This window comes from Mytilus californianus, unplaced genomic scaffold (genome assembly GCF_021869535.1).
Source record: "Mytilus californianus isolate M0D057914Y unplaced genomic scaffold, xbMytCali1.0.p SCAF_4, whole genome shotgun sequence".
NCBI classification, from domain to species: domain Eukaryota; kingdom Metazoa; phylum Mollusca; class Bivalvia; order Mytilida; family Mytilidae; genus Mytilus; species Mytilus californianus.
In genome coordinates this window covers 44,271,189-44,296,711 of record NW_026262690.1, presented here as the reverse complement: position 1 = coordinate 44,296,711, position 25,523 = coordinate 44,271,189, and the positions used below count along the sequence as shown (strand labels likewise).

The 25,523-nt window shown below is 32.3% G+C and overlaps 1 protein-coding gene across 3 annotated transcripts; it reads right to left on the bottom strand.

The window, feature by feature from the left end:
• Nucleotides 1–1,277: 1,277 nt before the first annotated feature.
• LOC127738072 (leucine-rich repeat-containing protein 74A-like) lies at nucleotides 1,278–25,277 on the bottom strand. Of its 3 annotated transcripts, XM_052249153.1 has the most exons (15): nucleotides 25,213–25,277; nucleotides 23,830–23,982; nucleotides 22,253–22,501; nucleotides 17,392–17,576; nucleotides 16,181–16,288; nucleotides 15,810–15,903; nucleotides 15,014–15,069; nucleotides 14,022–14,100; nucleotides 12,566–12,651; nucleotides 11,118–11,312; nucleotides 10,365–10,460; nucleotides 6,950–7,222; nucleotides 6,103–6,188; nucleotides 3,034–3,240; nucleotides 1,278–1,473 (listed from the first exon to the last, which is right to left on the bottom strand). In XM_052249153.1, exons 3-15 carry the CDS (start codon nucleotides 22,380–22,382, stop codon nucleotides 1,449–1,451), a joined length of 1,620 nt encoding a protein of 539 aa, XP_052105113.1. In that variant the 5' UTR covers nucleotides 22,383–22,501; nucleotides 23,830–23,982; nucleotides 25,213–25,277; the 3' UTR covers nucleotides 1,278–1,448. The 3 variants fall into 3 exon arrangements, with proteins under 3 accessions (XP_052105113.1, XP_052105115.1, XP_052105114.1); XM_052249155.1 differs by lacking the exon at nucleotides 23,830–23,982 and having other exon boundaries at nucleotides 25,213–25,271; XM_052249154.1 differs by lacking the exons at nucleotides 23,830–23,982; nucleotides 25,213–25,277 and adding an exon at nucleotides 23,606–23,720.
• Between the last annotated feature and the right edge of the window lie 246 nt (nucleotides 25,278–25,523).

Below are 25,523 nucleotides of genomic sequence, written 5' to 3'. Positions count from 1 at the left end.
GAAGGCCGTACGGTGACCTATAGTTGTTAGTTTCTAAGTCATTTTGATCTCTGGTGGACAGTTGACTAATTGGCTATCATGCGAAATCTTCTTATTTTCATCTTGACCTGCTGGTCATTTTTAGCCTGACAGATTTACTCTTACTGTAATATTTTTTTCTTCAAATAAACTAAAAACTGAATTTGGCTAAAATTGACATTTCAGGGGCAATAACTTCAAAATAGGCGTGTCTGATTTTTCTGAAAATTTATAGGCGATAGACCTTGGCCTGCTGATCAATTTCACGTTTTCAATTTTGCTCAAACTGTTTTTCAGAGATAAACCAAAACTGCATTCTAACCATATGTTTGATTTTTAGAAACAGGGATCATGTTGATTGATCAAATTCCCGGATACAATTTTTAAACTAGATTCCCCAAAACACATGCAGGTAAAGTTTGGTAACCTTTGGCCCAATAGTTAAGAAGATTTTTTTTTAAAGTTTACGAAAGAAAGACGTTGGACGACGACGACAGAAACCAAGTGATGGCAAAAGCTTACATGACCTTTATATATAAACAACTTAATGTAACAGAAAGACAAAAGTACCGATCTAAGTGTACACGCAATAACTGAAAAATAGTTCAAAGCAAATTACAAATTATGAACAAAACACGTTATCTCAGACTTAAATATCAATCAGTACACATCCAATAGATTTAGTACAATTTTATTAAAAAATGAAAGTTATACTTGGCTTATCATTAATAATCCGTTAACAGTAAATTTACTGTTGGATAATAGTACAAATACGAGAGAAAGTGAGCTGTAGAAACTCTGGAAGTAATGTATTGCAAGTACTTCGAATGCATACACAAATAGAGTTCTTCTAAAGTTACAATACCAATCAATAAACTTTCAAATAAACATGATAAAAGTTATATGCAGATATTCTTTTTGGATACAATTCTGTTTTGCTTCGTTTTGTCAGTAAGGTATTTTCCTCCTGTTTCTGATTATGGTAAATTATCATGACCCAACCATACCAAGTATTTCCTCTGAATCAAATTATGGATGCGAAATATTGTTTTGAATTCATTTAGATAATGATAATTTGCAACATTATCTTCGTTAACTATATATCTTTTTGCTCAGCATATTTTGAATTCATGAGAAATTACAGGTAACTCCTGGTTATTCGTTTTTAAATTACTGGCAATATAAGTAGAGTACAGGACAAGGGAAAACAATGAAAACATGTTACATTAAAAACAAAACCAACAAGATGAAAACAACAATAAGGCATATCAAGGGTTTTAATCACACGTATGCATTCTACATGTACTAGTACATAAACATATATATGCATGAATATATCAAGGCAAAAAAAAATGAGAGACAGACGTTTGCGTCAACGCAATCTTGTTTATGAATGGAATTTAATTTGTTTTATCAACTGATATTTTCCCTCAACCAGCTGTATGGTGATCTGACCTGAAATAAACAAAATAAACAGACTAAAGATAGTCAAGACTACTAAAACGTTATGCATAATTATCATGCACATCATAAATATTTTTTAACCGCGTATTTTAGTTTTCTTTTGGTCGTGAATTTTTTAAATGGTAACGGAATTTTTGCATTTATTGTTCTATTCAACAAGCAAATATTCATACGTTTTATTATCAGTGGGTAAAACGACTGGCTGTGCAATCATTGCAGTAACACAACTGGTACCGAAATACTAGCCACCTGAGATCCCAGTCGAAATCATGGGTATAGATCAGTCATTGACTATCTAAGTCATGTTGAGATATCATACATGCCTGAGATATTGTCGGCACTTCGTCACGATTCAACGTGCCTGATAAAAGCGCCTTGCAATCAGTAAACATACATACGAAAAGGACTTTTTAAATGATTGCGCGGAACTAAGGCCATATGATCGTCAAGATACGACAGATACTTTCTATTTTCATATCTGACATGTTGTTTAGATTATAATTATATAGATCACTTTTTATATTTCCGTTACCAGCGGTATGTGCATAGTACCGAACAAAGTCATTGCTTGAAACACACTCAAGCTTAGAAGTAAATGGACTCATTACATTTTAAAAGTAAGCTTAAGGCTGCCTTCTTAATGCATGGTGCATGTGGCCATATGTAGTGCATTTCATTAGAACAATAAATGCAAATTAAAAATGCTATCTGCGTGTTCTCAAACAGATGTTTACCGTAATTAAGTGTTCTATTTATGGGACTAATTGTATAATTGTGTTAACATTATAGAAGACCTCATCAGCTCGAAATGTAACTCAAAATATAGACAATTAAATGTTAAGGAGGTCTTGAATCGGTTCGATAGCTTCAGACGTAATCGATCTTAACTTTGTTTTTAACTGTACCAAATCACTTCCGTACTTCGAAATTCATGACTCAAATAATTATTGAAAGTGTAATTGCATCACCATTCTTGCTATTTTATGCATGAAACATACAGAAGTAAGTTTGGAAGTTGTATGGAAAAGTTGGCAAATAATACACAAAGAGGTAAGTTTGGAAGTTGTATGGAAAAGTTGGCAAATAATACACAAAGAGGTAAGTTTGGAAGTTGTATGGACAAGTTGATAAATAATACAACTGTCCAAACTAGGGACTATATTTGTTAACTGTGGTCTAATTTGAATATTTTTTGTGAGCATCAAATATATTTTTTACCTTATAAATTTTAAATTATAAAGCTTTCAGTTCACCCTGTTTTTTGGTGGGGTTCGTGTTACTCAATCTTTAATTTACTAAGTAGTTTTTTGAAAACTTGTTCGTTGTCTCGTCGATTTGCATTTTATTTGCCATGACGTTTTTCTTCTTACAAGTTATTTTTTTTTACACATTTACAGCTTTATAACTAGCAGCATCGTGCCTAATTTATAGTTGACAAATTAACACTAGTATATAATTGCATGCATCCGGACAGGCATATCATAATAAATCATTCTTATAAAATTCTTGTATTTTTTTGCTTTTTGTGGATCATCATTAAAATTGACTTACCTTGAAGACGGTCTATTTAATATTCTCGAAACCGGTCGAGATTTATTTGATGATGATGGTCGGGACTCGTTTGACGAAGATGGGCGAGATTTGTTGGCGCCACTTGTAGGTCTTGTCCCTCGACCGGTTTGTCCAGGTTCAACCGGAGATGCCCCAAATATTTTCTCCAATCTTCTGACATACCTTTTTTGTCCTTCTAGCAATTCACTGTAGAAAACAACATGAAATGGGATGATTATACACTTCAATGTTTAAATTTTCAAATGACAATATTAGAAAGCATGAGAGTTATTGGTGATATGTCTACATCTTCTGTGAAATTATTGGTTTTTTTAATCATTGATGACAATTTTTATTCTCTCTTAAGAATGTTATCCTTAACCAATATGCCTAAAATATTTTCTATTTTGACTTGTTATTTTTATCATTCCTATTAAGTATATGTTTTGCTTTTGTATATTAATACAGTACATATCAGGAAACCTCAGACTAAATCTACCACCATTCATAATTGTTATATGATAATCATTTAGAAATCATGCTAATGTTATATAACAATAATGCACGCGTTTTCGTAATTCAAACTATTGAAAGTATGTGTCTCGTAGGTTTAAAAAGTGCCCTGCAGCTCACCAGTATGAAGTTATTCTGTTAAGTGGTACTTGGGAAAGGTGTGACGAAAACTTTTGATATAAGATAAGGAGATGCGGTATGATTCCCAATAAGACAACTATCCAACATAATCAGAATTACGTGTATTTGTAAGCAACAACAAATGCATGTACATATGCATCCGTACGGCCTTCAACAGTTAGCAAAACCCATACCGCATAGTCAAATAGTCCCCGACATGCCAAAATATGAAACATTTCAAACGAAAAACAAATATGACAGACAGCAACTTATGACTATCACCGGATAACCGGCTTCTGACTTGGAACAGACACAGAAAACGTGGTGGGGTTAAACATAAAACGTGTGAATGCTCAGTCCTCCCATTAATCTCTGTTAGTGGTGTAACAGCATGACATCAGTTTGGTATGGTTTGAATCATCAGATTAGTACGAAGCTCAAAACAACTAACATTAAGTTCATTCATCATTTTTAAAAATTGTAAGTGTGGGCAAACAGAAAGTAGCTGTCTGACAGGTCCGAAAAGTGCTCATACGTAACAACTAACCACTGTCAAGCTACCGTCAAGATGAAGTCATTATGTTTAAAAGTATACGTAGTACTTGAGAAAAATGTGACAAAAATAATTATTGAACAAACGGACCAACGGAATACGCTGGACAGACGAACGAAGTGAACCCGTCGAGTGGGGTATACAAATATAAAATATACATTCTCCAAAAGTAACAAATATGTTGTCAATACAAAAAGCAAGAATCATGGTGTTGTCAGTTTCAGGCATCTTTTTTTGTTTGAATCAGAGTGTAATTATTTTACCAAGTATGATTCGTCCCTTCCTCAAACAAGATATTGTAGAGTGCAGCCTATAATGCGATCATCTTGTCCGTCCGTCAGTCTAACAAATATTTCGTCAATCTTTTTTCAGAAAATTTTGAACAGAATAACATCGTATTTGGTCAGCAGTTTGACAGTGATGAGTTGTAACGTGTGATCACTTTTCGGATCTGTCAGATATCTACTTGCTGTTTTCCGAGACTATCATTTACAAGACGAGGAATACTTAACACGACAATGCGTGCATTCTTGTTTGTATCTACGTTAACCACTCCTGTTGATGGAACACATTTGGACTAATTTCATAATCTGTTTTAAGTTTGAAATGATGAATACTTAAGTAAGGAGTAGAAAAGTCAAATATTTTATATCATTATACCTCAGTGTATATTTTCTTTATATATAAACGAGTTAATTAACTTTTTTGCAAGAAATTGTCTGAAAAGGACTATTTACCGGTTTATTAGTCCCCTACCGACGAAGTCGAAGCGGACTTTAGGTTTGCACTCTGTCTGTCTGTCTGTCCCTCCGTCAGTCCGGCAAATCAGTTTTCCACACTTTTTTCGTTGTGCTTGATGATATTGATTTGATTATTTGGTGCATTGTTTTAGTTTTATCATGACAAGTTACAGATCAAGTTCGAATTTTGTTCCGGTCTGACGATTTTGTGCAAAGTTATGGTCCTTGAACTTAGAAAATTCACTCAAATAATCAATTTTCCACATTTTTTTTCGTCATGCTTGAAGATATTGACTTGATATTTGTTATATACATGTAGTTTACACCATGACAAGTTATGGATCAAGTTAGCTTTTTGTTCCAGTACAATGAATTTTTAACCGGTAGGGGACTATGTATTGCCAGGCAATACTCACAGAATGCTTGTTGTTTTAAAACTATATTTACTGGGTATGAATTATTTACTGGAAGCCTTCCTTATATGATTATTTACCGGTTAAAAGTTTCAAAAACTATTTACTGGGTATGAACTACTTACTGGAAGCAAACATTTTCCCGTGCTGTCGGTGTAATAAGTATAGAATTATTACATGGCATTTTTCATATCACACCCTTTATCGGCCCTCGGTCATGACATCGAGCCGCGCAGGCTCGAGGGATGATATCATGACCGAGGGCCGATAAAGGGTATGATATGAAAAATGCCATGTAATAATAAAAACACTTATCTACTAGCAATGAGGACAATAGCAACTTTGTTGTCCCCGAGACACAAACTCTTTCCCGACGCGAATATTTTATTGCACATGGAGAGGAACTTTGATTGTTTGTATTCTAGCGGCCCTTTTCTTTAGTATCCAAACCTGATTGACTCCTCTCGATGACTCAGTAGCTTCACAATAACGCTTTGCCTTTTTTGAATTCTGGTAAAGTTAGAAAATATTCTACTATCATACAGGGCCAACACATTTTAGTGATATGTCTGTATTTTAAGGCTTTCTCTGAGAGAAATATGACCCAAAACATTTTCACTGTTTGCGGTCGGTCTATTAGTGCTCTAAATACCGAAAGTAATGACCGTTAGCTTCTGGTAATTTGTTTCATCACTTTATTTCCGGTCGTCTGCAAAATACTATTACTTACTTGAAGTCTATTTCTCCATCCTCGTTTACATCCAACCTTTCTATCAGTTGATCTATTTGAAAATCTGTTACTGGTATACCAGCGCTCTGAAAGATTCGTGATAAAGTTAAAAACTAAAATAACATTTACGCTACCAATTATACTGCACCTGATGCACATTTTAATGTGAATACAATAATGCTCGAGGCCAAAATATCTGAAAAGACGCTACCACTTACAAACATTGAAGAACTGACAGAACCAAAAAAGATCCAAAGTATAGCCAAACCTGGACAAAGAATCAGAGATTTGCATGAGGGAAATAATTCTTTAATCTAAAAGGATTTCCATGAAAAAATATCCGTATTGTCATCAGTACTGAAGTACTTGCTAATGGACTGGTTATACCCTCGGGGACTAATAGTCCAACAGCAGAGGTATCGACCAAATGGAAGTAAAAACATAAACAGTATCATTTTTACTGTACCAGATGCGCATTTTGACAATTAATGTCCCGTCATTTGATGCTGGAGTTATTACAAGATTTGATTCCGAATTTTGCATATTTTGTTTTGCCACCTTTTTGTCTTTGAAAGCACACAGAAAGAATTTTAACTAAAATGGAGGGCTATGCCAGTTTATTCATCCAAAAAGTACATATTTTTTATCTTTTCGTATCTTATTTTTCGCAAGTTATAATTAACTAGAATGTATAAAATTTCATGCGAAGAATTTGACTAGCTCACATAAAAATTTGCACATTTAACCCACAAATTGATTTGCACATTTAACCCACCAATTGATTTGTACATTTATCCCACCAATTGATTTGTACATTTTTTGTCTTCAAATTTTGACAGAATCTTACCTTTAATCCAGTGCGAAATTCGTCTTCACTTATCGATAGATTTTTGTCTGTATCAAGCCGATAAAATAAATCGACCCATCTTAACTTCTTTTGGTGAACAAAATCCATTAATTGCATGAAAGGATCGTTCAAGAGATTTTCTTCCCTTTGTTTTATTGCAAATTTGAATATGTCATTTTGGTTTCTAAAACCACCATGTTTGCATCGAAACCTTGGTTTCAATTCTAATAACTCCTCCAATAATGTAGAAAATGCACTCGATACTGATATGTCCTGTAAATAATAAAAGTATATTCGTATCATATATTTTCAACTAAAAAATTCTGATGCTTTTTTTTTTAGAAGAAATGCTTTTTTAAAATAAAACCTAAGTACCATAACTTGATTTCGGTAAAAAATGTTCGTTCCTTATCTTTCATAGAAAAATGAATTGTAGGATTTCTTGTTTGTGTGGTCAAGTTCTTATGCATGGCCTTATAGTGTTTAATCATGCTAGGGCAACTGTTGAAATGTAATCTTACAAGTAGACTTTTAAATGAGTCGAATATTTATATTAACACAAAATTGAAAAGAAAAACATATCTAGATTTTAAACTGGTACAGCAAACTCCACAACAACGCGGAATCTTCTGAAAATTCTGGATTTTAATACGTTACTTGGAGCGTGCATTGTTTTACCCCGTCTTGAAATTGTTAACTATAAATAGAAAGTAAAATCACAAAAATACTGAACCCCGAGGAAAATTCAAAAAGGAAAGTCCCTAATCAAATGGCAAAATGAAAAGCTCAAACACATCAAACGAATGGATTACAACTGTCATATTCCTGACTTGGTACAGGTATTTTCTTATGTAGAAAATGGTGGATTGAACCTGGTTTTATAGCTAGCTAAACCTCTCTCTTGTATGACAGTCGCATCAAATTCCATTATATTGACAACAATGCGTGAACAAAACAAACAGACACAAGGTAAAAATGTCAAAAATAGGGGTACAGCAGTCAACATTGTGTCGGTTATCATCTTAATCACTATGAAAACAAACAAATGTAACAAAGAAGCACAAAAAGGCATACATCAAATTTAACATCCTCATTTTGCTTTTTTATTATACGATTTTATTTATCTATGTAAAATCCACCCATAAAGGATGGAAGGTTTTTTAAGTACTGGCGTAGAATCGCGCGTTTGACGTCACACAGGTAGATATAAAACAATTTTGTCGTTCAAAGTATGACGGGATACATAAGTACAGAGTCACGTCAAATGGATATCACAAAAACAGACTTAACAGTAAAAGTAATAATAATAAAGACAAATAAAAGAATACTATATCACGTTATTAAGATGATAAACAACGTCAGTACGCAGAATCTATAATTCAAGACCATCGTGTATTATTTGTGAAGTTGATACGGAATAAGATAAGATATTTTATTTCCAATTATGGGCCCCAAAGGGCATAAACATTACAACATCAATAATTTTTCATAATACAATACAAACAATGAGATAAAAAAAAAAGTTTAACGAGAACTATTTAAGTTCTTAAAGAAAACGTAGATAAAGAATCTATAGTATGTTTGTTTTTAATACTTATGCATTTTATTGCAAGTGTGGTTGATATAGATAACAAACAAGCAGCCCAAAAAGAAAAAAGAAAAATAGATATCCATTTATGTATAGTACACAAAAAGTTGGATCAATTAAACATATAATAATTAGCCAAAAAGAAAGTAGAAATTAAGCATGTCCATGACTCATCCTGTGTCAGCAGCAAATAGGAAAGTATTATGGTTTCCTAAAGGCAGCTGACACCAGGGGGCGATACCTTATGGGCCATACGCATGTAAAATGTGTGTAAATGTCTCTTTCCTACCTGTATCAAAAGCAAACAAGGAAGCATCATAGGTAACTTGAATGCAGTTGATACCAGGGGACGATGCCTCAAGGATATAAGAGAACATTTGAATAAATAATATATTCTAACAATTATTTTTTTTTTTAATCGGCTAGTATGTTTGTGATATTCAGATGAATATAATTTTCTATGTTCAATCAAATGTATATACACACATAGATTTCCTTTAACTTATCTTCACTAAGGAAGATGTTTGTATATAAAATTACATATTATTTTAAGTAACTCAACATTTTCTACACTAAATAACCAGATAATTTTGCTTTGACTGCTCATATGATTAAAATAAGAATTATATTTTGCAATACTAGCTAACATACAATTTCTATCATCCTCAAATTTGTTACAATCAAATAGAAAATGAGCCTCATCTTCGACAGTATTGGAAGAACATTTATTACATATTCGGTTAATTCGGGGAATACCCTGATATCTACTGAATATTTATCAACAAGGTCTTGGTACCTTCCGATGAACTTTTTTTAGAAAAAGGACGAGACGTTCTTTGACATACCCCTGGTTCATCAACTTTCTGCTCAGACACTGGTGACGTTTTACAAAGTCTGAGTAGGAGCTGCAAGTTCTTGAATACCGAATAAGTTTGGAAATGTATATCCCATATGCAGGTGAAGTTGGTATATTGCTACTAAGGTGGGGGAAATTGATAATTTCAAAATTAAAATCGTCTCGTTTGTCATAGATTCTGGTACTGAGATGACTGTGTGTGTCAAATTCGAGGTATAAGTCTACAAATGAGGCGGAGGAAGCCGTGTCTGTTGTTTCTTTAATTTCTAGTTCTGGGGGATATATTAATGGAACCCAATCAGAAAAGTTCGGATTGTTAATGGAAAGAACATCATCAATATATGTGAAAGTGAAATTAAATAACCTGGATTCTTTGATCTTCTTGTTTTTAACAAGTGTCTGAAGGAACCCCGATTCATATGAAAATAAGAAGAGGTCGACAAGGAGAGGCACACAGTTCGTTCCCATAGGAATGCCGACAATTTGTTGAAAATAAAATTTTCGGCATTAAAATAAAATAGTTTATTGTGTCAACGTATATTTATTCAGTCTTACAGAAGTTCTCTGGAAACTTTGATAGAAAAAAACAATGACATGATATCTGTTACTATTGGAATATTTTATTCCCTTTATTCCGCAGGAATGTTTGTCCCAGTGGAAATAATATTATAGAATATTTTCTTCTATTATGAAGGATATTCTATTTCATGACAATTGGGATCATAGAGTTATCGCGCTTTGACTTTATTTCTATTTATGGCGAATTTAAAAAAAAATCAAGAATAGAGAAATTTTAGAACCAGTTCGTTCTTCTATTAATGAAATATGTATTATAATTCAAAATTCAGAAATTCGTTCCCCCCTAATATTTGCATTTCGGCTTTTTCAATTGTCCTTGCGTTAATTCTTTATTTTGTAATTGGTCATTTATAGCCATTACGACCACATTGTTTTAGTATTATAATTCTGACCTTAATTTCTAAAATCTGTAATCCACATTCTGGATGTTCTTTGAGAATACCAATAGCTAAGCATACACCTTCCGCAGTAATAGGGTTTTTTGACAACTGAAATCATACATATGCTTATTTAATTAATACAGTACACACTCTGTCAATTTATAAGTCAATTCTGTATCATACCATGATTTGAGTTTTAATATAAATTAATAAAATCTGATTATAGATAAATAATTGGTTTTTTAACTAACAAAAATTGTTGAAACCATAAAGATTATGCATAGAAAACAAAATGGTATTATATGGTTGAGATTCTGAGAATGATTCCGTAAATTCTAATAAAAGGTTTAGGGGAATTTGCGGATACCAAATTGGTACAACCAGAAAGAGCGATGACAAAGTCCACGATTTGCTAAGGGAAACCCACACTAAATTAAATAGGAGATGCATTAAGAAATAATAAAGTCAAGATTCTGTGAATTTTTTAAAAATTCAGATTAGGGTTCATAAGAAGAATCGGATACAAATGTGAACTGTCGTGAACGGATATGATAAAGTCCGTGCCATGCAAAAGTTACCCCCGCTTCTGATATAAAAATTCGTATGGTATAATATTTGGTACTGAATTGATTTATTTATCATAAAACCAATTTTAGTAACAAGTTTAACTGATATAGGGCAAACATTCTTCTACTAAAAATCGGATTATAATAAAAATGTAAAGACTTCAGCAAGATTAAATAACAACCAACTTGTTTCACTTACCTTCAATTCGATTAAAGATTTGTTATGCCCAATACTTTTCATAAGTTTTCCTATGCCAATCTGACCGATTCTGTTGGAACTAAGATCCAGGTGAAGCAAGGATTCCAATTCATGTATCCTTTCAGCAATACTTTCTACTCCTTTATCACCAATCCCATTATAAGATAAATCTAACTCTTGTAAAGTAGTGTTATCCTAAAATGTCGAACAAGCAATTAATAACAGATCATCGCTTGATTGTATCAATTCACCACTTAAAAAGATGGACTGGAAACTGTAGAACGATTTTAATATAAACAAGTTTGATTGTTTCGTTCTTTTTCAGTCCATGCTGTGTGGACTAAAGTTAATAGGGAAAATGATAAACCAAATGAATCATACCCAATCGAAGAAACATTAATTGATAAACTCTGTCAAGGTACGCTCGTCGATAAAATTTAGTATGCCAAATACATTGTATGTATAAATGAACCGAAGGAATATAATCAAAATTGAAACTAAACATGAATGCCAAGCCCGTATAGGTTTTTGTCGAATGAAATGAGAACCTTACATTTGACAAAAACTGCAATTCTAAACTGAATTCATTTAACTCATCTATTATGATCAGTGTTTCGGCACTGATCACTGGGTTGAGAATACCCTATAGGACTGACAGCCCTCCCATCCGTGAGTGGCATCCACACAGTTGTTGTGGAACAGAGCAATAAATTGAGAGAATTGAATAAATAGCTGAAAAACATTATATGCAAAAGGAACCTTAATCTCCTGGTAATCTCTTGAACTTGACATGACTTTTTTTGTAATATTACCTATCTTTAATCCATTTGGAAAAACGGTAATATGCCAGGAACGGGACTTTGTTGTAATATTACATATCTTTAATCCACCAGGTAAGACGGTAAAAGGTCAGGAACAGGACTTTGTTGTAATATTACCTATCTTTAATCCACCTGGTAAGACGGTAATATGATAGGGACAAGACTTTGTTGTAGTATTACCTACTAGTATCTTTAATCCACCTGGTAAGACGGTAAAAGGTCAGGGACAGGACTTTGTTGTAATATAACCTATCTTTAATCCACCTGGTAAGACGGTAATATGCCAGGGACAGGACTTTGTAGTAATATAACCTATCTTTAATCCACCTGGTAAGACGGTAATATGCCAGGGACAGGACTTTTATGTAATATAACCTATCTTTAATCCACCTGGTAAGACGGTAATATGCCAGGAACAGGACTTTGTTGTAATATTACCTATCTCAATCCACTTTTATATTGATAATGGATACATGATATTTAGTAACATTGCCTTTAAACTGTTAAAGAATGTAGCTGATCACCGTTGATACGACTGTGATATCATATGATAACACATTGAATAGGTATGTGATATGTTACCTACCTGTGATCATTTATAGAATTGTGATGTAACAGTACTTTTACCTTTAATCCAATAAAGAGACTTTTTATGCCTTGTTGTCTAATGTTATTCCAGCTCAGGTTTAAAACTTGCAGCGTTTCGTTGCTGGCTAAAAAATGAAAACACATATTAAGTGACATTACAATAAACATTATATAATCAAATCAATTTACTTCCTAATTAAAGGGCCCTTAATGACATGTCAATAACCAACAAGACATGTTAAAAGACAAACACATACACATTCATAGGCATTGCATGCATTAAACAATATTATATAGATAAACAATTTTTGAGAGGAGAGATAGCTAGGCGAAAGAGAGATAACTCCACTCTAAATAATGTTAGCAAAATCTGTAGTTAAGTATCTAGTAAAATGTTCCTTGGTGCTGCATATAGAGGACATTCCAATACAAAATGGAGCTCGTCCTCAATCGTCTTCAAATTGCAATATTGACAAAGTCTTTCGTATCTTGGAATATATTGTAGTCCATATAAGAACTGACAGAAGGATATATCAAATACATATGCTAATCAGAATTCCCCTTCTTCTCCTAGTAGTCATGGAAATATGATAGTCAAAGGCTCAACCATAGACAGGTGATCTTGTTTTATCAAAGGTTCATACTGATAACTTGTTAAAAATGCTATTCAATATATAATTTGTATACTCAGAAATTATTGCGATGTTGTTATTATTGCGAAAAATGCGACAGGGTTATAATCGCAATAATTTAAACTCGCATTTTAAATTTTTTTATATGAGTTAAACAGGATTTTTCTCAATATCGCAAAAATTAAAATCGCATTTTAGTTTAAAATGACAAAATCGCAATAATAAATGCACGCAATAATTTCTGAATTTACAGCTTCTCGTGTTTTGGACAAAGCCACCTTATTTGAAACATCCTAAATACAATTTCGAATATCTCTGTTTGTTCATCTATTAATATGGTTTAATATGTTATACCAAGCAGACCTTTGTTCATTAGAAGAAATAACATAACTCTTCCCAATCTAATGTGACATAAAAAAATGTTTGAAATCTTCGAAGAGTCTCCTTACACAAAACCTTGTTTACTTTATTCCTGAATATAATAGGAACGTATATGGAATATAGGTATTTGTACCTTACCAATATAAACGGTTGTAAACCTGCTACTCATTAGTAGATATGATTAAATAATTTATGATTGCTTTATATGGAGTCGGTGCAAAATAGCTTAATCCCGTGGTGATCTGTTATAGTGGGGAGAGGGGATAATATTATTTAACCAAACTTTCGATTCGCACTTCAACCTAAGCCGTTGACACAATTATTCTCCCATTTTGTGTTCATATAAACTTTTGTAATAACCTCTTGCAGTAATTTAAACAAGTTTACGACCAACTTAAAAGCAACGGTTAAATTTAAAAACAATATTTTGATTTAACAGAAATTCAAAAAAGCCTGTTCCTCAAAATTGTCTGTACACTTACCTAAAGCTTTTCCCAAGATAATACCGCCCTGGTCACTCAGCTGATTGTGGCTCAAATCTAAGGTTTTCAGACCAGATTTCTAATATAGAAAAATATTGACAAGAAACAATAACGTGTATAAGAAACAATTCTGAAAATGTCTAAAGCAGTGAGATTATTGGACATTAATAAATTTAAAGAAAACTGTTTAGTTCAACTAAGCTTTTCTCTGGAAATTGGTCTGTTGTAAGAAGGAAAAATAAACATCTGCTTTTAGAACTAAGTCATGTAATACATGATGGTGTATAACTGAAACCCAGTAAGTATTATCAGAGATTGCATTTGCTGTTGTTGGCTAATTACATTTGTATGTCTTTTCTGAAACAAATTTTTGGCAGATTTTGAGAAATGACAACTTAAATCAATCATAAAGTCTGGTAAAATTTCAGCAGAAACCAAAACTTCACTTTTTCAATCGTATCCTTTAACTTTCGATTCCAGATAGGGACCAAATCTTGTCATTGCTCAAAGGGTCGTAGGTTGGGATTTTTTCCCCCCAAATTCGTATCATCTAAAATCACTTTGTAAATTACATCCAATCTTAATCACAAACAAAAGATAATGTTAAGAAAAATATTCATTTTTTATCGTTCTAGTATTCATTGAATATACCATATCAGATTATGCTGGGATAGGATGGGAACATCTACGCGAACTTTTCTAAACGAAGTTACATAAGAAATTTACTGCAGTTTTTAAACACTCTCAACCATCAAATTCCCTTTTTTTCAATCTGACAGCAGCAGTAAATATAAGGAAATATATTGAGTGAGCCAAACTGTTCCTTGGAACCTCTGATTCTGATTAGAACAAATTGTATTAAAACACATTATTGGGTCACTTAGATGAATCACTTTTTAGCAAAGTTCGTAGTTTACTACCAGTTGTATTATTCACAAGATAACTTGTCATTACAGAATTTTCAAACGTTCCGATTATGTTTTTATACATACGTAGTTGGATAAAATGGTCCCAAAATAACAAGCATCATATTCGTTGAATCCATTGCCTATAAAACAAATTGAAATTATTTAAAGCGTACTAATCAATATTTTTCTTTCCTTAACGGTGATGTTCTCTTGGTCCCTTTTCCGCTGTGTATATTTCCCAACACGTCCTATATTAGCTATGCTCGTGCCTGTAGTGATTTATTTTTATATTCTAAGTTCTTTCATCGATACTCAGATTGGGTTTGAAAGTTTAGATGTAATGTATACAGCTGATAGCAAATCGGATAGCTTACACTAATTTTTACGGTGATGTTATTTATTGAGCTCGTAAATTAAGATACTATACATACAAACTTATTGTTCATAAGAATAAACTCTCTCTTGAAGGTTACATATTAAGCAATGTAAACAAAATCTTTGAATATTATTTTTATCGGTACTAGTAAGAATTTAAGTTTTAAACATTTGATATATAACTAAACAATTTATTATTCCGAGCCCTTTTATAGCATATTGTAAGGTATGGGGTTTGCTCCTTGTTGAAGGCCATACGGTGATCTATAGATGCTCACATCTACGTCATTTAGTCTCTTGAGCATAGTTGTTTCATTGGCAATCTTACCACATCTTCTCAGTATTTTTACATTCCATATATTGAAATCAAAACGATAGTTCTACTACTTATTCCTGAACAGAAAGTGAAATACCAGCACATTTGTATCATTTATTCATTTTGTCCATTACGTTGTTTTTCTTTCTTTTCACTGAATATTTATTTACTAGTATAAAACATCTATACCTGAAACATTAATATTAATTATGTTGGCGTTGTCTTCTAACAAACTTGACAAGAGTTCGGCTCCATATGATCCCAATGCATTTTCCGATATATCCTGAAAGAATACACGACCTTTTTAGTGTATGACTTTAAATAAATTAAAGGGGGAGTTTTTCTCTATATTCAACTTACGTCATCCGTTACAATACATTAGGCTTATAAACAAACGGATTTCAGTTGAAAAGAAACTAGAAATGAGAAAGTATGTTAAACAGATAGCAAACCTGATCATTTACCAGGATGTTATATCGAATGTGCTTATGTAATTGCAGTAGATATTGGTTAACAGTTGCTTCCTTTCTAATGTACAAACTGAATATAAGCTAACATACCACACTGGTAATGGTGTCGTTTTCTTTTAACATATCTGTAATAAGTTTTATTCCAGATCGCCCAATGAAGTTCCCAGAAATGGCAAGTTGAGTGACAGCACTGTCAAACTGTAAAAATAACAAAAAGTAAAACAACAAAAAGACCGAACTTCAAGGAAAATTCAACACGGAAAGTCCCTTATCAAATGGCAAAATCAACAGCTCAAACTCATCAAACAAATGGAAAACAACTGTCATATTCCTGACTTGGTACTTCCTTATGTAGAAAACTGTTTCATTAGCTTTTACTTTTTCTTCCTTATTACAAATTTCAACTGCTTTTATCATTTTCGATACACTCTCCGGTTGATCTGTATAAACGAGTCACTTAGCTGTTTATCAACGGGCTTTGCCATGATGACAGCCTCCACATCAACGAAAGACCATTAAATGTCTGATTTGTTCTTCCCATGTACTTTTAATTATATTTGTTATATAGATAAAATTAATTGCATTAGCATAGATAGAGAACTTGCACGGGAAACTGAAATATTGACAAAACAAAAAAAGCATCGCGTAACTGAAAAAAGATATTTTCAAAATGTGGTACGTTTCTTTAAAAATAGAATTATTTCATTAAAGTGTTATTCTGTATTGGCCTTGGTATAGATCCTCGATCAGCATTATTAGTTTCCAAAACTGGATGTTTTTGTATGAATTCAGCCTCTGTTTTTTTGGGGGAATGAAAGACTGTTGGTAGGTTGGTGGCATAGCAAAACAGTCAAACTGGATTCTTGGTCAAAAGCTGTTGTTTTTATGCTTCGAGCAAAAATTTACCGGCCTTCGGATCAAACAAAACAGCCGTTGACCTCCTTCGAAGATTTGATGCAAGTGTTTTCAAACGTACACAGATCGTGGTACTTTTCAAACTCAAGGCATCAGAATTTAAGACCATATTCCGAAACGAACGTGACTTTGTATTTATACATCCAGCAAAACCAATTATATGATCATTGCTTTTTACGAGAAAAGTCATATTTCTGTTCCTAAGATAACCAATTTGATGTGTTATCTTAACTACAAAAATTTAAAGAATAAAAGGAATAAAATGGATTCACATAAAAATCATTAAGATGTCATGGTCCAAGGGAGGTAAAATTTTCTCCTTTCATGTTTGCTGTTATGAGAAGTAATATAAACTCGCAAATCAATATTGAGTGCAATAAACTTACAACTAAACTCAAAGCTACTGCTTTAGCACCCAGTGGACCAAATCCTTGGTTGTTGACATTAACTTTGCCTTTTTTTAGACCTCTGAGAAAACTTGAAGAAGTTATAATGCCATACTTCTTGCAAGCTTTTTCATACACCACTACAGATTTCTCTTTCTCTGGGATAGCTTCTCGATGTGGAAATTCTGAATAATAAATACGCAAAATTAATTTAATATAAAGATATAAGAATATGTGGTATGAGTGCCAATGAGACAACTATCCATCCAAGTCACAATTTGTAAAAGTAAACCATCATAGTATAGGTCAAAGTACGGTCTTCAACACGGAGCCTTGACTCACACCGAACAGCAAGCTATAAAGGGCTCCAAAAATGACTAATGTAAAACCATTCAAAATTCAAAATGGAAAACCAACGATCTAATCTATATAAAAAACGAGAAACGAGAAACACTTATGAACCACATCAAGAAACGACAACCACTGAACATCAGGTTCCTGACTTAGGACAGGAGCAAACAAATGCAGCGGGTTTAAACGTTTTATTAGGCGCCAACCTTCACCCTACCTGAAACAATAGTGTAACATCACAACATAGAAAGACACACTATAACATGCTCATTGCTTAACGTTTATGTGGTGACTTTATAACATTTAATATATTTTGCCGTAATTATACATGTGTTTCACTTGTTTAACTGGTCTTAAATGAGTGCATTTTTGTTTTGCATTTGAACTTTATATTTGTTCGGTCTGTTTTCAGTATTCCGTGTTATACTTTTACGTTTGCATTTGGTCTTTACTGATTGTCTTTCATGTCTATATCAGGTGCCCAAAATCTGGTTTGTTTTGAAGGAGATTTTTAAGTGTCACATTTGCTTCAATTCTCCTGTTATTTTGAAATGATATGTTCTATAAATAATTTATGAATAATCAGGACGAGAACATATCAACAATAAATCCAGAAGTTTGGTTTTGCAAAATTGATCGATCAAGATGATGGGAGGATAATTTGGACTGCCAATGGGAAACGAGCGCTTGCTGGATAGGGGCAGAAAAACCAGAGGTAAACTAATGTGTTCTGGATTGGTAAGCAGTTCCTGATCCACTAATGGTACCTATCGTGTTGCTCGTGGCGACTAAAAAACCGGTTATATAATACCATAAACCCTAACACAAATATTTCGTAAGGATTTACCAAATTATGATGGCGTCAGAATTTTTTTTTTAAACTGATGACGCCAATTTTACTATATCGAAACATAAGTCTATCAGCTCTCTTGTAAGCAGCAACTTTCTATCAAGGATATCATGATATGAAACGCAGGTCCTGGAAAATCGGGTCAACTGGGAGATATATATATATACTCCAAATACAGGTGCTTCTAGAATGTTGCAACATTAAAATGAAAAATTTGTAAGGTGATTTTTTTTTATATTTATTATGTCGTAAAATTAAGTTTTGAAACAATGCGTAATGTCAATTTCTAGATGAAAGTCAAGATATTAAATCAAATTGGATAGATGCAATCAACATAGACTCCAAACTTTGATTTTTTCATTGACATACTGTGACATCATCTATATAGAGAAACCTAAAGTTAAAAGTTTATGATAACTTCTCTTCAGTTTTGTTGAGAAGCCGCTGTATAAATTCTGTTTTAAATGAACAAAGGAGCAAGTAGATGAGCAAAGAAGAACCGTTTGTTCTCATTGGAATACCAACTGTCTGTTGAAAAACACACTGACCAAACATAACAAACCTATTGTCAATAAAAAAAAATCGAATATCTTAATGTTGTCAGTTTCAGGGAATTTTTTATTTTAATCAGCGTGATTTTTACAAAATATGATTTGTCCCTTCCTAAAACAAGACATTTTTAATACGTTAGCCTTTATATAATGAAACAAAGTTGTACACATTAATTCAATCTGTATATCAAGCTTTGAATGAGGAATACATGTGTAATCAAAAGAAAATTCAAACATTTATAACTATCTTCATCTTATATACACTGAATCCTTGTTATACATTTTATCTTTCTTTCTCTCCTTTTTTTCTTGGTCAAACATTTAGTGCTTCAATGGAAGCTACGCCACTGATTAAACATAAAGATATAACCTACTGTATCCTTCATTGTCTATTTCTCTCGCAACAGATCCTATCACGTTACATGTTATACAATAGTTCACAAAACATTATCAAAATTTGCAATAAAAGTTTGAGTTATTTCTTTAAATATACAATTTATGAGAGATAATTAAAATTTTAAAATTTATTTTGAGGTTTTTTGAATACATTATATTGCAATATTCTACTTCTTTTGAAACCCTAAACGCTTTATAAACAATAAATCTACACGTAGTCCATAAACTAACGTTATATAGGCACGTGTCCCATGGACGCATATTTAACAGCCTGAGCTAGTTGTTAATGGACGTATTTTAGATGTACTTGCATGGAATAAAGTAACATCAAATTGAAATAGCATATTCAATCTTTTGTAAGAGGTTAACCCCTATGACCATGGGAAGTTTAAATGAACTTGAGATAAAGTTCGATTGGATATTGTTACAAACAGCCACTATACTGGCCTGGTATAAGTTGAATAGTGTAATAAATCTTTCAAAATATTATTTTCTAATACACATAGTTCCCCTTTTTCTTTTTGGAAATCTTTAAAATGGGATTGTTCCAAAGAGATTTATTTCACATTTTCATGCCGGGGTCTTTTAAAGCTTACTTTTTACGTAAAGAGTTTTCCTCATTGTTGAAGGCCATACAAGGCCATACAGAGCCATATAGTACTTTACATCCTCGTCGTTTAGTCTCTGGTATATATTTGTCTCATTGACAACAATACCACATCTCCTTATTTTTATAATTAAAAGAACAGAAAGATAAGTTGAAGAACACTCGCACGAAGAAGAGATGAAATGGATTTTGACGTTTTTTTGTGTTAATTTTGTAGCCATAATAATAATAAGAACCTTCAAGTGTTCAAAAGAGACCTTAAGGTGAAATGTGGAAATGATATGATTGTCCGATATTTGACTCTCTGTGCAGCGCACGGCCTTGAATGTAGTAGAATTGATATTTTCATTCTTTAGAACTTCCGTGTAGTATTTACGTCCTACCACTACCACAATGTTGTCTGCTTTGTCGGACGGTAATAACACACGCGTAGCAAGTTTTCGAAGTTACTTCTAATCCTAGAAATGAGCGTATTATCAACCCTATCATTAATTACTAATTTATTTTCCAAACGTGATAAGCGAATATTCACAACATTCATCCATTTAGTCAAATAAGAATCAAGTGATTTTTAAGGGATTTCTCCCGTTAACACCAATTTCAAGCAATAGGATGAACGAGCATCTTTAATGAACTGATGACACACTTTTAAATTTAGTTTCGATGGAAGACAATATTTTTGTTCTTTTTTATAATGTTTTATATAACTTCTCGATCTTGAACGAGGTTGCCGTTCCCTGTAATAACATGACCACAGGGATCATATCTTAACCTGGGTGTTTCACAGTTCCGTGCTGAAGGAGAACTATTTTTTATACTGATGTAACTGACGAGTAATAAAAAAATCAAACTTCTATAGGTTTTTTGACACGAATACGAAATAATAGGTGAGCGATGTCTCTATGTTATCAAAATGCACCGGATTCGGTCCGAACTGTTTTACAGATCCTTTTGGAGTTCATATGTTTTAGATTGTTATCTTGATTTGTCTTCTCAATCGATTTATGAGGTTAGACAATCGGTAAACGTCTGTTACTTTAATTTAATGCATGTCGTATTATGATAAGTATATGCATTAAAATTTGTAAAGTGTCGATTATCAATCGCATTCATTTTCTATTTCTATACACAACGTACCTAGTAAGCATTCAAGATAGATCTATATAAAAGATGTTTATAGATATCTTACAGCCATTATAGTATTTCATTTACGAATACATTGACTATCTGCAAAGGTATTACACTGATAAACATAATAATTAGATTGCATAATAAAATTAACTGCATAGATGACACATGGTATAATTTATTAAAAGACATATTAATGGGTGCTGGCTATTCTATGAATTGTTAATAAACTGTTTTTTTTTATACGAACTTTGTACTTCAGAAGCGTTCATAGCTTTTTTTATAACCCATCTGCTAGACCGCATTATCTAGCGACGAATAAAATAAACATGATATATGTTTTAATGTTAAACTTAAGTTCCACATAGTTAGAAACATATGTACAATCAACAAAGTCAAGTTTCAATCAGAATCATATTCAAAGGGTTTCCATCAATAAACATAATTCGAACAGAAATATTATTTGTAGCGACTATAAGAAATAATAGATGGTTTTGTTAACGCTACACCTATAACGGGCAAAGACATCACAAATACTGTCATAATTCTGAGCCCGACAATCTCACGTAATCTCACAGATTTAGACGATCACAGGACAATAAGTCACTACGATGTGTTCTATACTAGTAAGTGGTACAGAGACAGCCACCTATTTACGAAACAGACACTCCGTAACTTAACCGTCAAACTTGTGATATACCAAATTTGTATTTATCATGAGTAACACGACGAGTGCCACTAATGGAGCAGGATTTTCTTACACTTCCAGGGTACCTCTGGAGTCAACCCATATTTTAGTTTCCTGTGTAGTTTTTGTGAACATGTTTGTATTTTCGTTGTTATCCAGGTTGTTCCATGGCGTTGTCAGTTTCTCTCGACTTATGATTTTGAATGTCCCCTTGGTCTCTCCGTTTTTTTAATTACTTTTGGGGATCATAAACTTTACTTCTAAGTAAGACATAGATATTGCGAACTTACTGTCTTCTTCCAGATCAGTATCCCAATCCTCGTCTTCATCGTGGACATCCGTATCAATATCCGATTCCTTACACTGACTGCTGGCTTCTGATGGAGGTGGTGTTTGTGTTACTTCCGGTTCTGTTGTCATGACAGCTATTTACAACTCGATTTTTGTATATTGTCAAATACGAAGTTCCATTCACATTTTGTAAATTCAGTTTTCCTTAAGATTTTACAGCTTGTAGACTTGTATACATTTGTAGTTACCTATATTTTAAATAAAGTATTCAAAATAAATAAATTCAGTTCTGACTAATATATTATAACTAATGTATAAAATGTCTCCTGCCTTTCTGGTCTATTTTTTATCTAATTATAAAGAAAACAATAAACTTTTCATATAGAAACCAAGACAATAAACTTTAAATTTAGAAACTCAATACGTTTGCTGATTTTGAACGTATGTCCGAGTTTTCTATTTTCGTAACTTTCAGATCAATTGAAGGAATCAGTCTTTATTTTGGTATAATGAAGAAATGACCATGTTAAGCACTTATTTGTTGAGCCTTCAAATTGTACAATCTCATACACTGACTTTTTCATGTACTTTTTGCTTTATCATAAATAATTGAAAATAAATGAGTATCAAAATAAATGATATTTCTACAATAGAAAAATATTGTTTGAACAAAATTTATGCAAACAGTGTTCAAGACCAAAGTATACGATTTAAAATACAAATGTATAAAGAATGATCAATATGGATATTGGTATCTAATAAATTATTTACGTAACCAATTACAGGAAATTAATGTCAATTGATCTGTCAAACTAAGTGTTGCGTAATACAGGTAAACTCAGAAACATGTAACCCCGAAATATGGACCGTGTACAAAATACAGATATTTTGTCTATCAGTAGATGCAACACATTGAGAGGGAATAGTTTTAAAATCACACAGAAGCCAGTTGTCCTTCTTCGGTGTATTTCCTAGAAGGTAGAGACATATAATATCATATGTCTCTGTCTCAAGTAAAGGTGTCGAAGGTTAGATCCACGGACTGGTCAAACCAATGCTTAATAAAATGTATGTGTTGCTTCTCAACTAAGCAATATGCATTTAGCAAGAGACTCGGAGTCAGAATAAATGCAGTGCTACATTAAAAGATGGCACGAAGTCCGTCTCAACGTATCAGTCTAATAAAAGTATATATGTTCAAATAACACTAACAAAGTATATGTTCCAGTTTATTGAAAGCAAAATTAAATGCTAGAAGATTATAATAAAGTAAAATGTACAAATTTGTCAATTCATTTGATTTTTTGTTTTTCTAATTAAAGCGTCTTACGACACTATAGAAGAAAACTTACCGCTGTTTGTCTCTTAAGTATTTTTCATTGAATTCTTTCTATTACCCAGTACATTTAAGAGAACGAAAGTATAAAATATATTATGCCAAATACACGTTTGTGCATACAAAATGACACGATTTATATGTTTGTAAAAGAAATTTAAACGTCATTTGAATTAAATTATATACCTGATTTTATCTTTTATGAAGAGTCCTATTTTTGAAATTGCATTTAATACCTACAAGTTAGAAAAAAAAGTGTTCTTTGTCTCTTGTGGTAAACTTGCTCCTCCGAATCTTTTAGTCTTTTCTATCAATAATTGAATCCAAAAGACATTTGTACTTTTCTTGAACTGTCAAGGTATGATTCTTTTGAAATTGATAATCAAATGTTCTCTGTTAAAAAGAAAGTTTAAAATTATTTAATTGAAGTTAATGCAGGTATGATTTGATTTTATTTTCAGCATAACATATTGACCGAAAAAGAAGTACATGAATTAATTTCTTTTCAGTTAAAATGATTGAACAACAAAACTTAGAATTATTTTCATTCTTACATAATAGTATTTTAAATTTGACGATTTGCTGGTTGCCTATGAACCTAAACCTACTATCATACCTTTTATAAGTGTTCCCAGTTGCAATTAACATAACACAGGTGTATACGATTATTATTCTACGCACCATACTGAAATAAGCTTTCGAGAGAAATTTTAACTTTGTACTGTTACTCTATGCAATTTTGGAATGAAATTTCATACTTTTATTATGGGGACTATTATGTTTAGAAAGTTTTGAATAGTAATCTTTTGTATCAAAATCTTTAAATTCAACACAAATGAAAATGAATTTCGAATTCCAATGTTTAAGTCTGTAAAATGTCCGTGTTAAAAGTTTGAACTCAATAAAATCTTAATATTTATGAATATTTATACAATGCCTTTAACGGACATTACAAAAGCTTTAAACCCTCTTCAAAAGAAAATACACAGGTGAAAGTCGACCAGTATAATATATCACTTAAAATAAAGAAAACCTAGTACTTTGTTCAGTTTGTGCTTAATTTACTCTCTAAATAAACTTAAACTACAAAGAAGGTAAATTTTTACAATTAAGGCTCCTTAGTTTTTTGTCACAAGCTTTCATTGTTTTGTAACGTTTGAACATGCTTTCCTTCAACAATGATTGACTGGGTCTGTCGCTTCAAATACCGGTAGAACTCGAATCGTCAAGACTGCATGGTAATACTAATCTGTATGACATTTTTTTTAATTTGCTGAAAATTGCGCCGATTTTTATTAAGTATCTATACTCAATGTGGGGCCCTTTTTCCTGGTCCACTGTAAATTATTAAGCTGTTCACATCTGAAGACTGTAAACTAATATGCCTGATGAAATCATTCAAACAGTCAATCTAGACATCAGTACTCTTGTTATTTGTGTTGCTTTTTGTCTTAAATGGTATACCAAAAATAATTTAAAAAAATATTTTTATGTCAAATAAATTGCACATGCATCGACAAACATTTTCCTTATTTTAAAAAGTAATTAAAATCCCTTTTAAAAAATCAGAACTGTAAATCTTGATTTAAACTTGAATATAGTGAAATATTTACAAAACATTACCTTAAGACGAAACTTTCTGTCTTATGCTCTCCAAATTTTACAATTGTATACATGATAGATAAAAAGTAGCGAATGGGATTTTAACAATTTCTTTATTGAATTTTTGCCTTTAACAAACCGATATGTCAATACATACAGCGAAACGTCCTAAATCCATGTTTAAAATAAAGGTTATAGATTAATTTTTAGATAACTACCCAAAGGATATGTCGCGTACATGACAATAAAAATATCATGTGGAGTTATTCTCTGTAAATTGTTAAAACATCTTTACTTTCATTAAAAGTGTTTAATTCATGTGGTGGTTATGT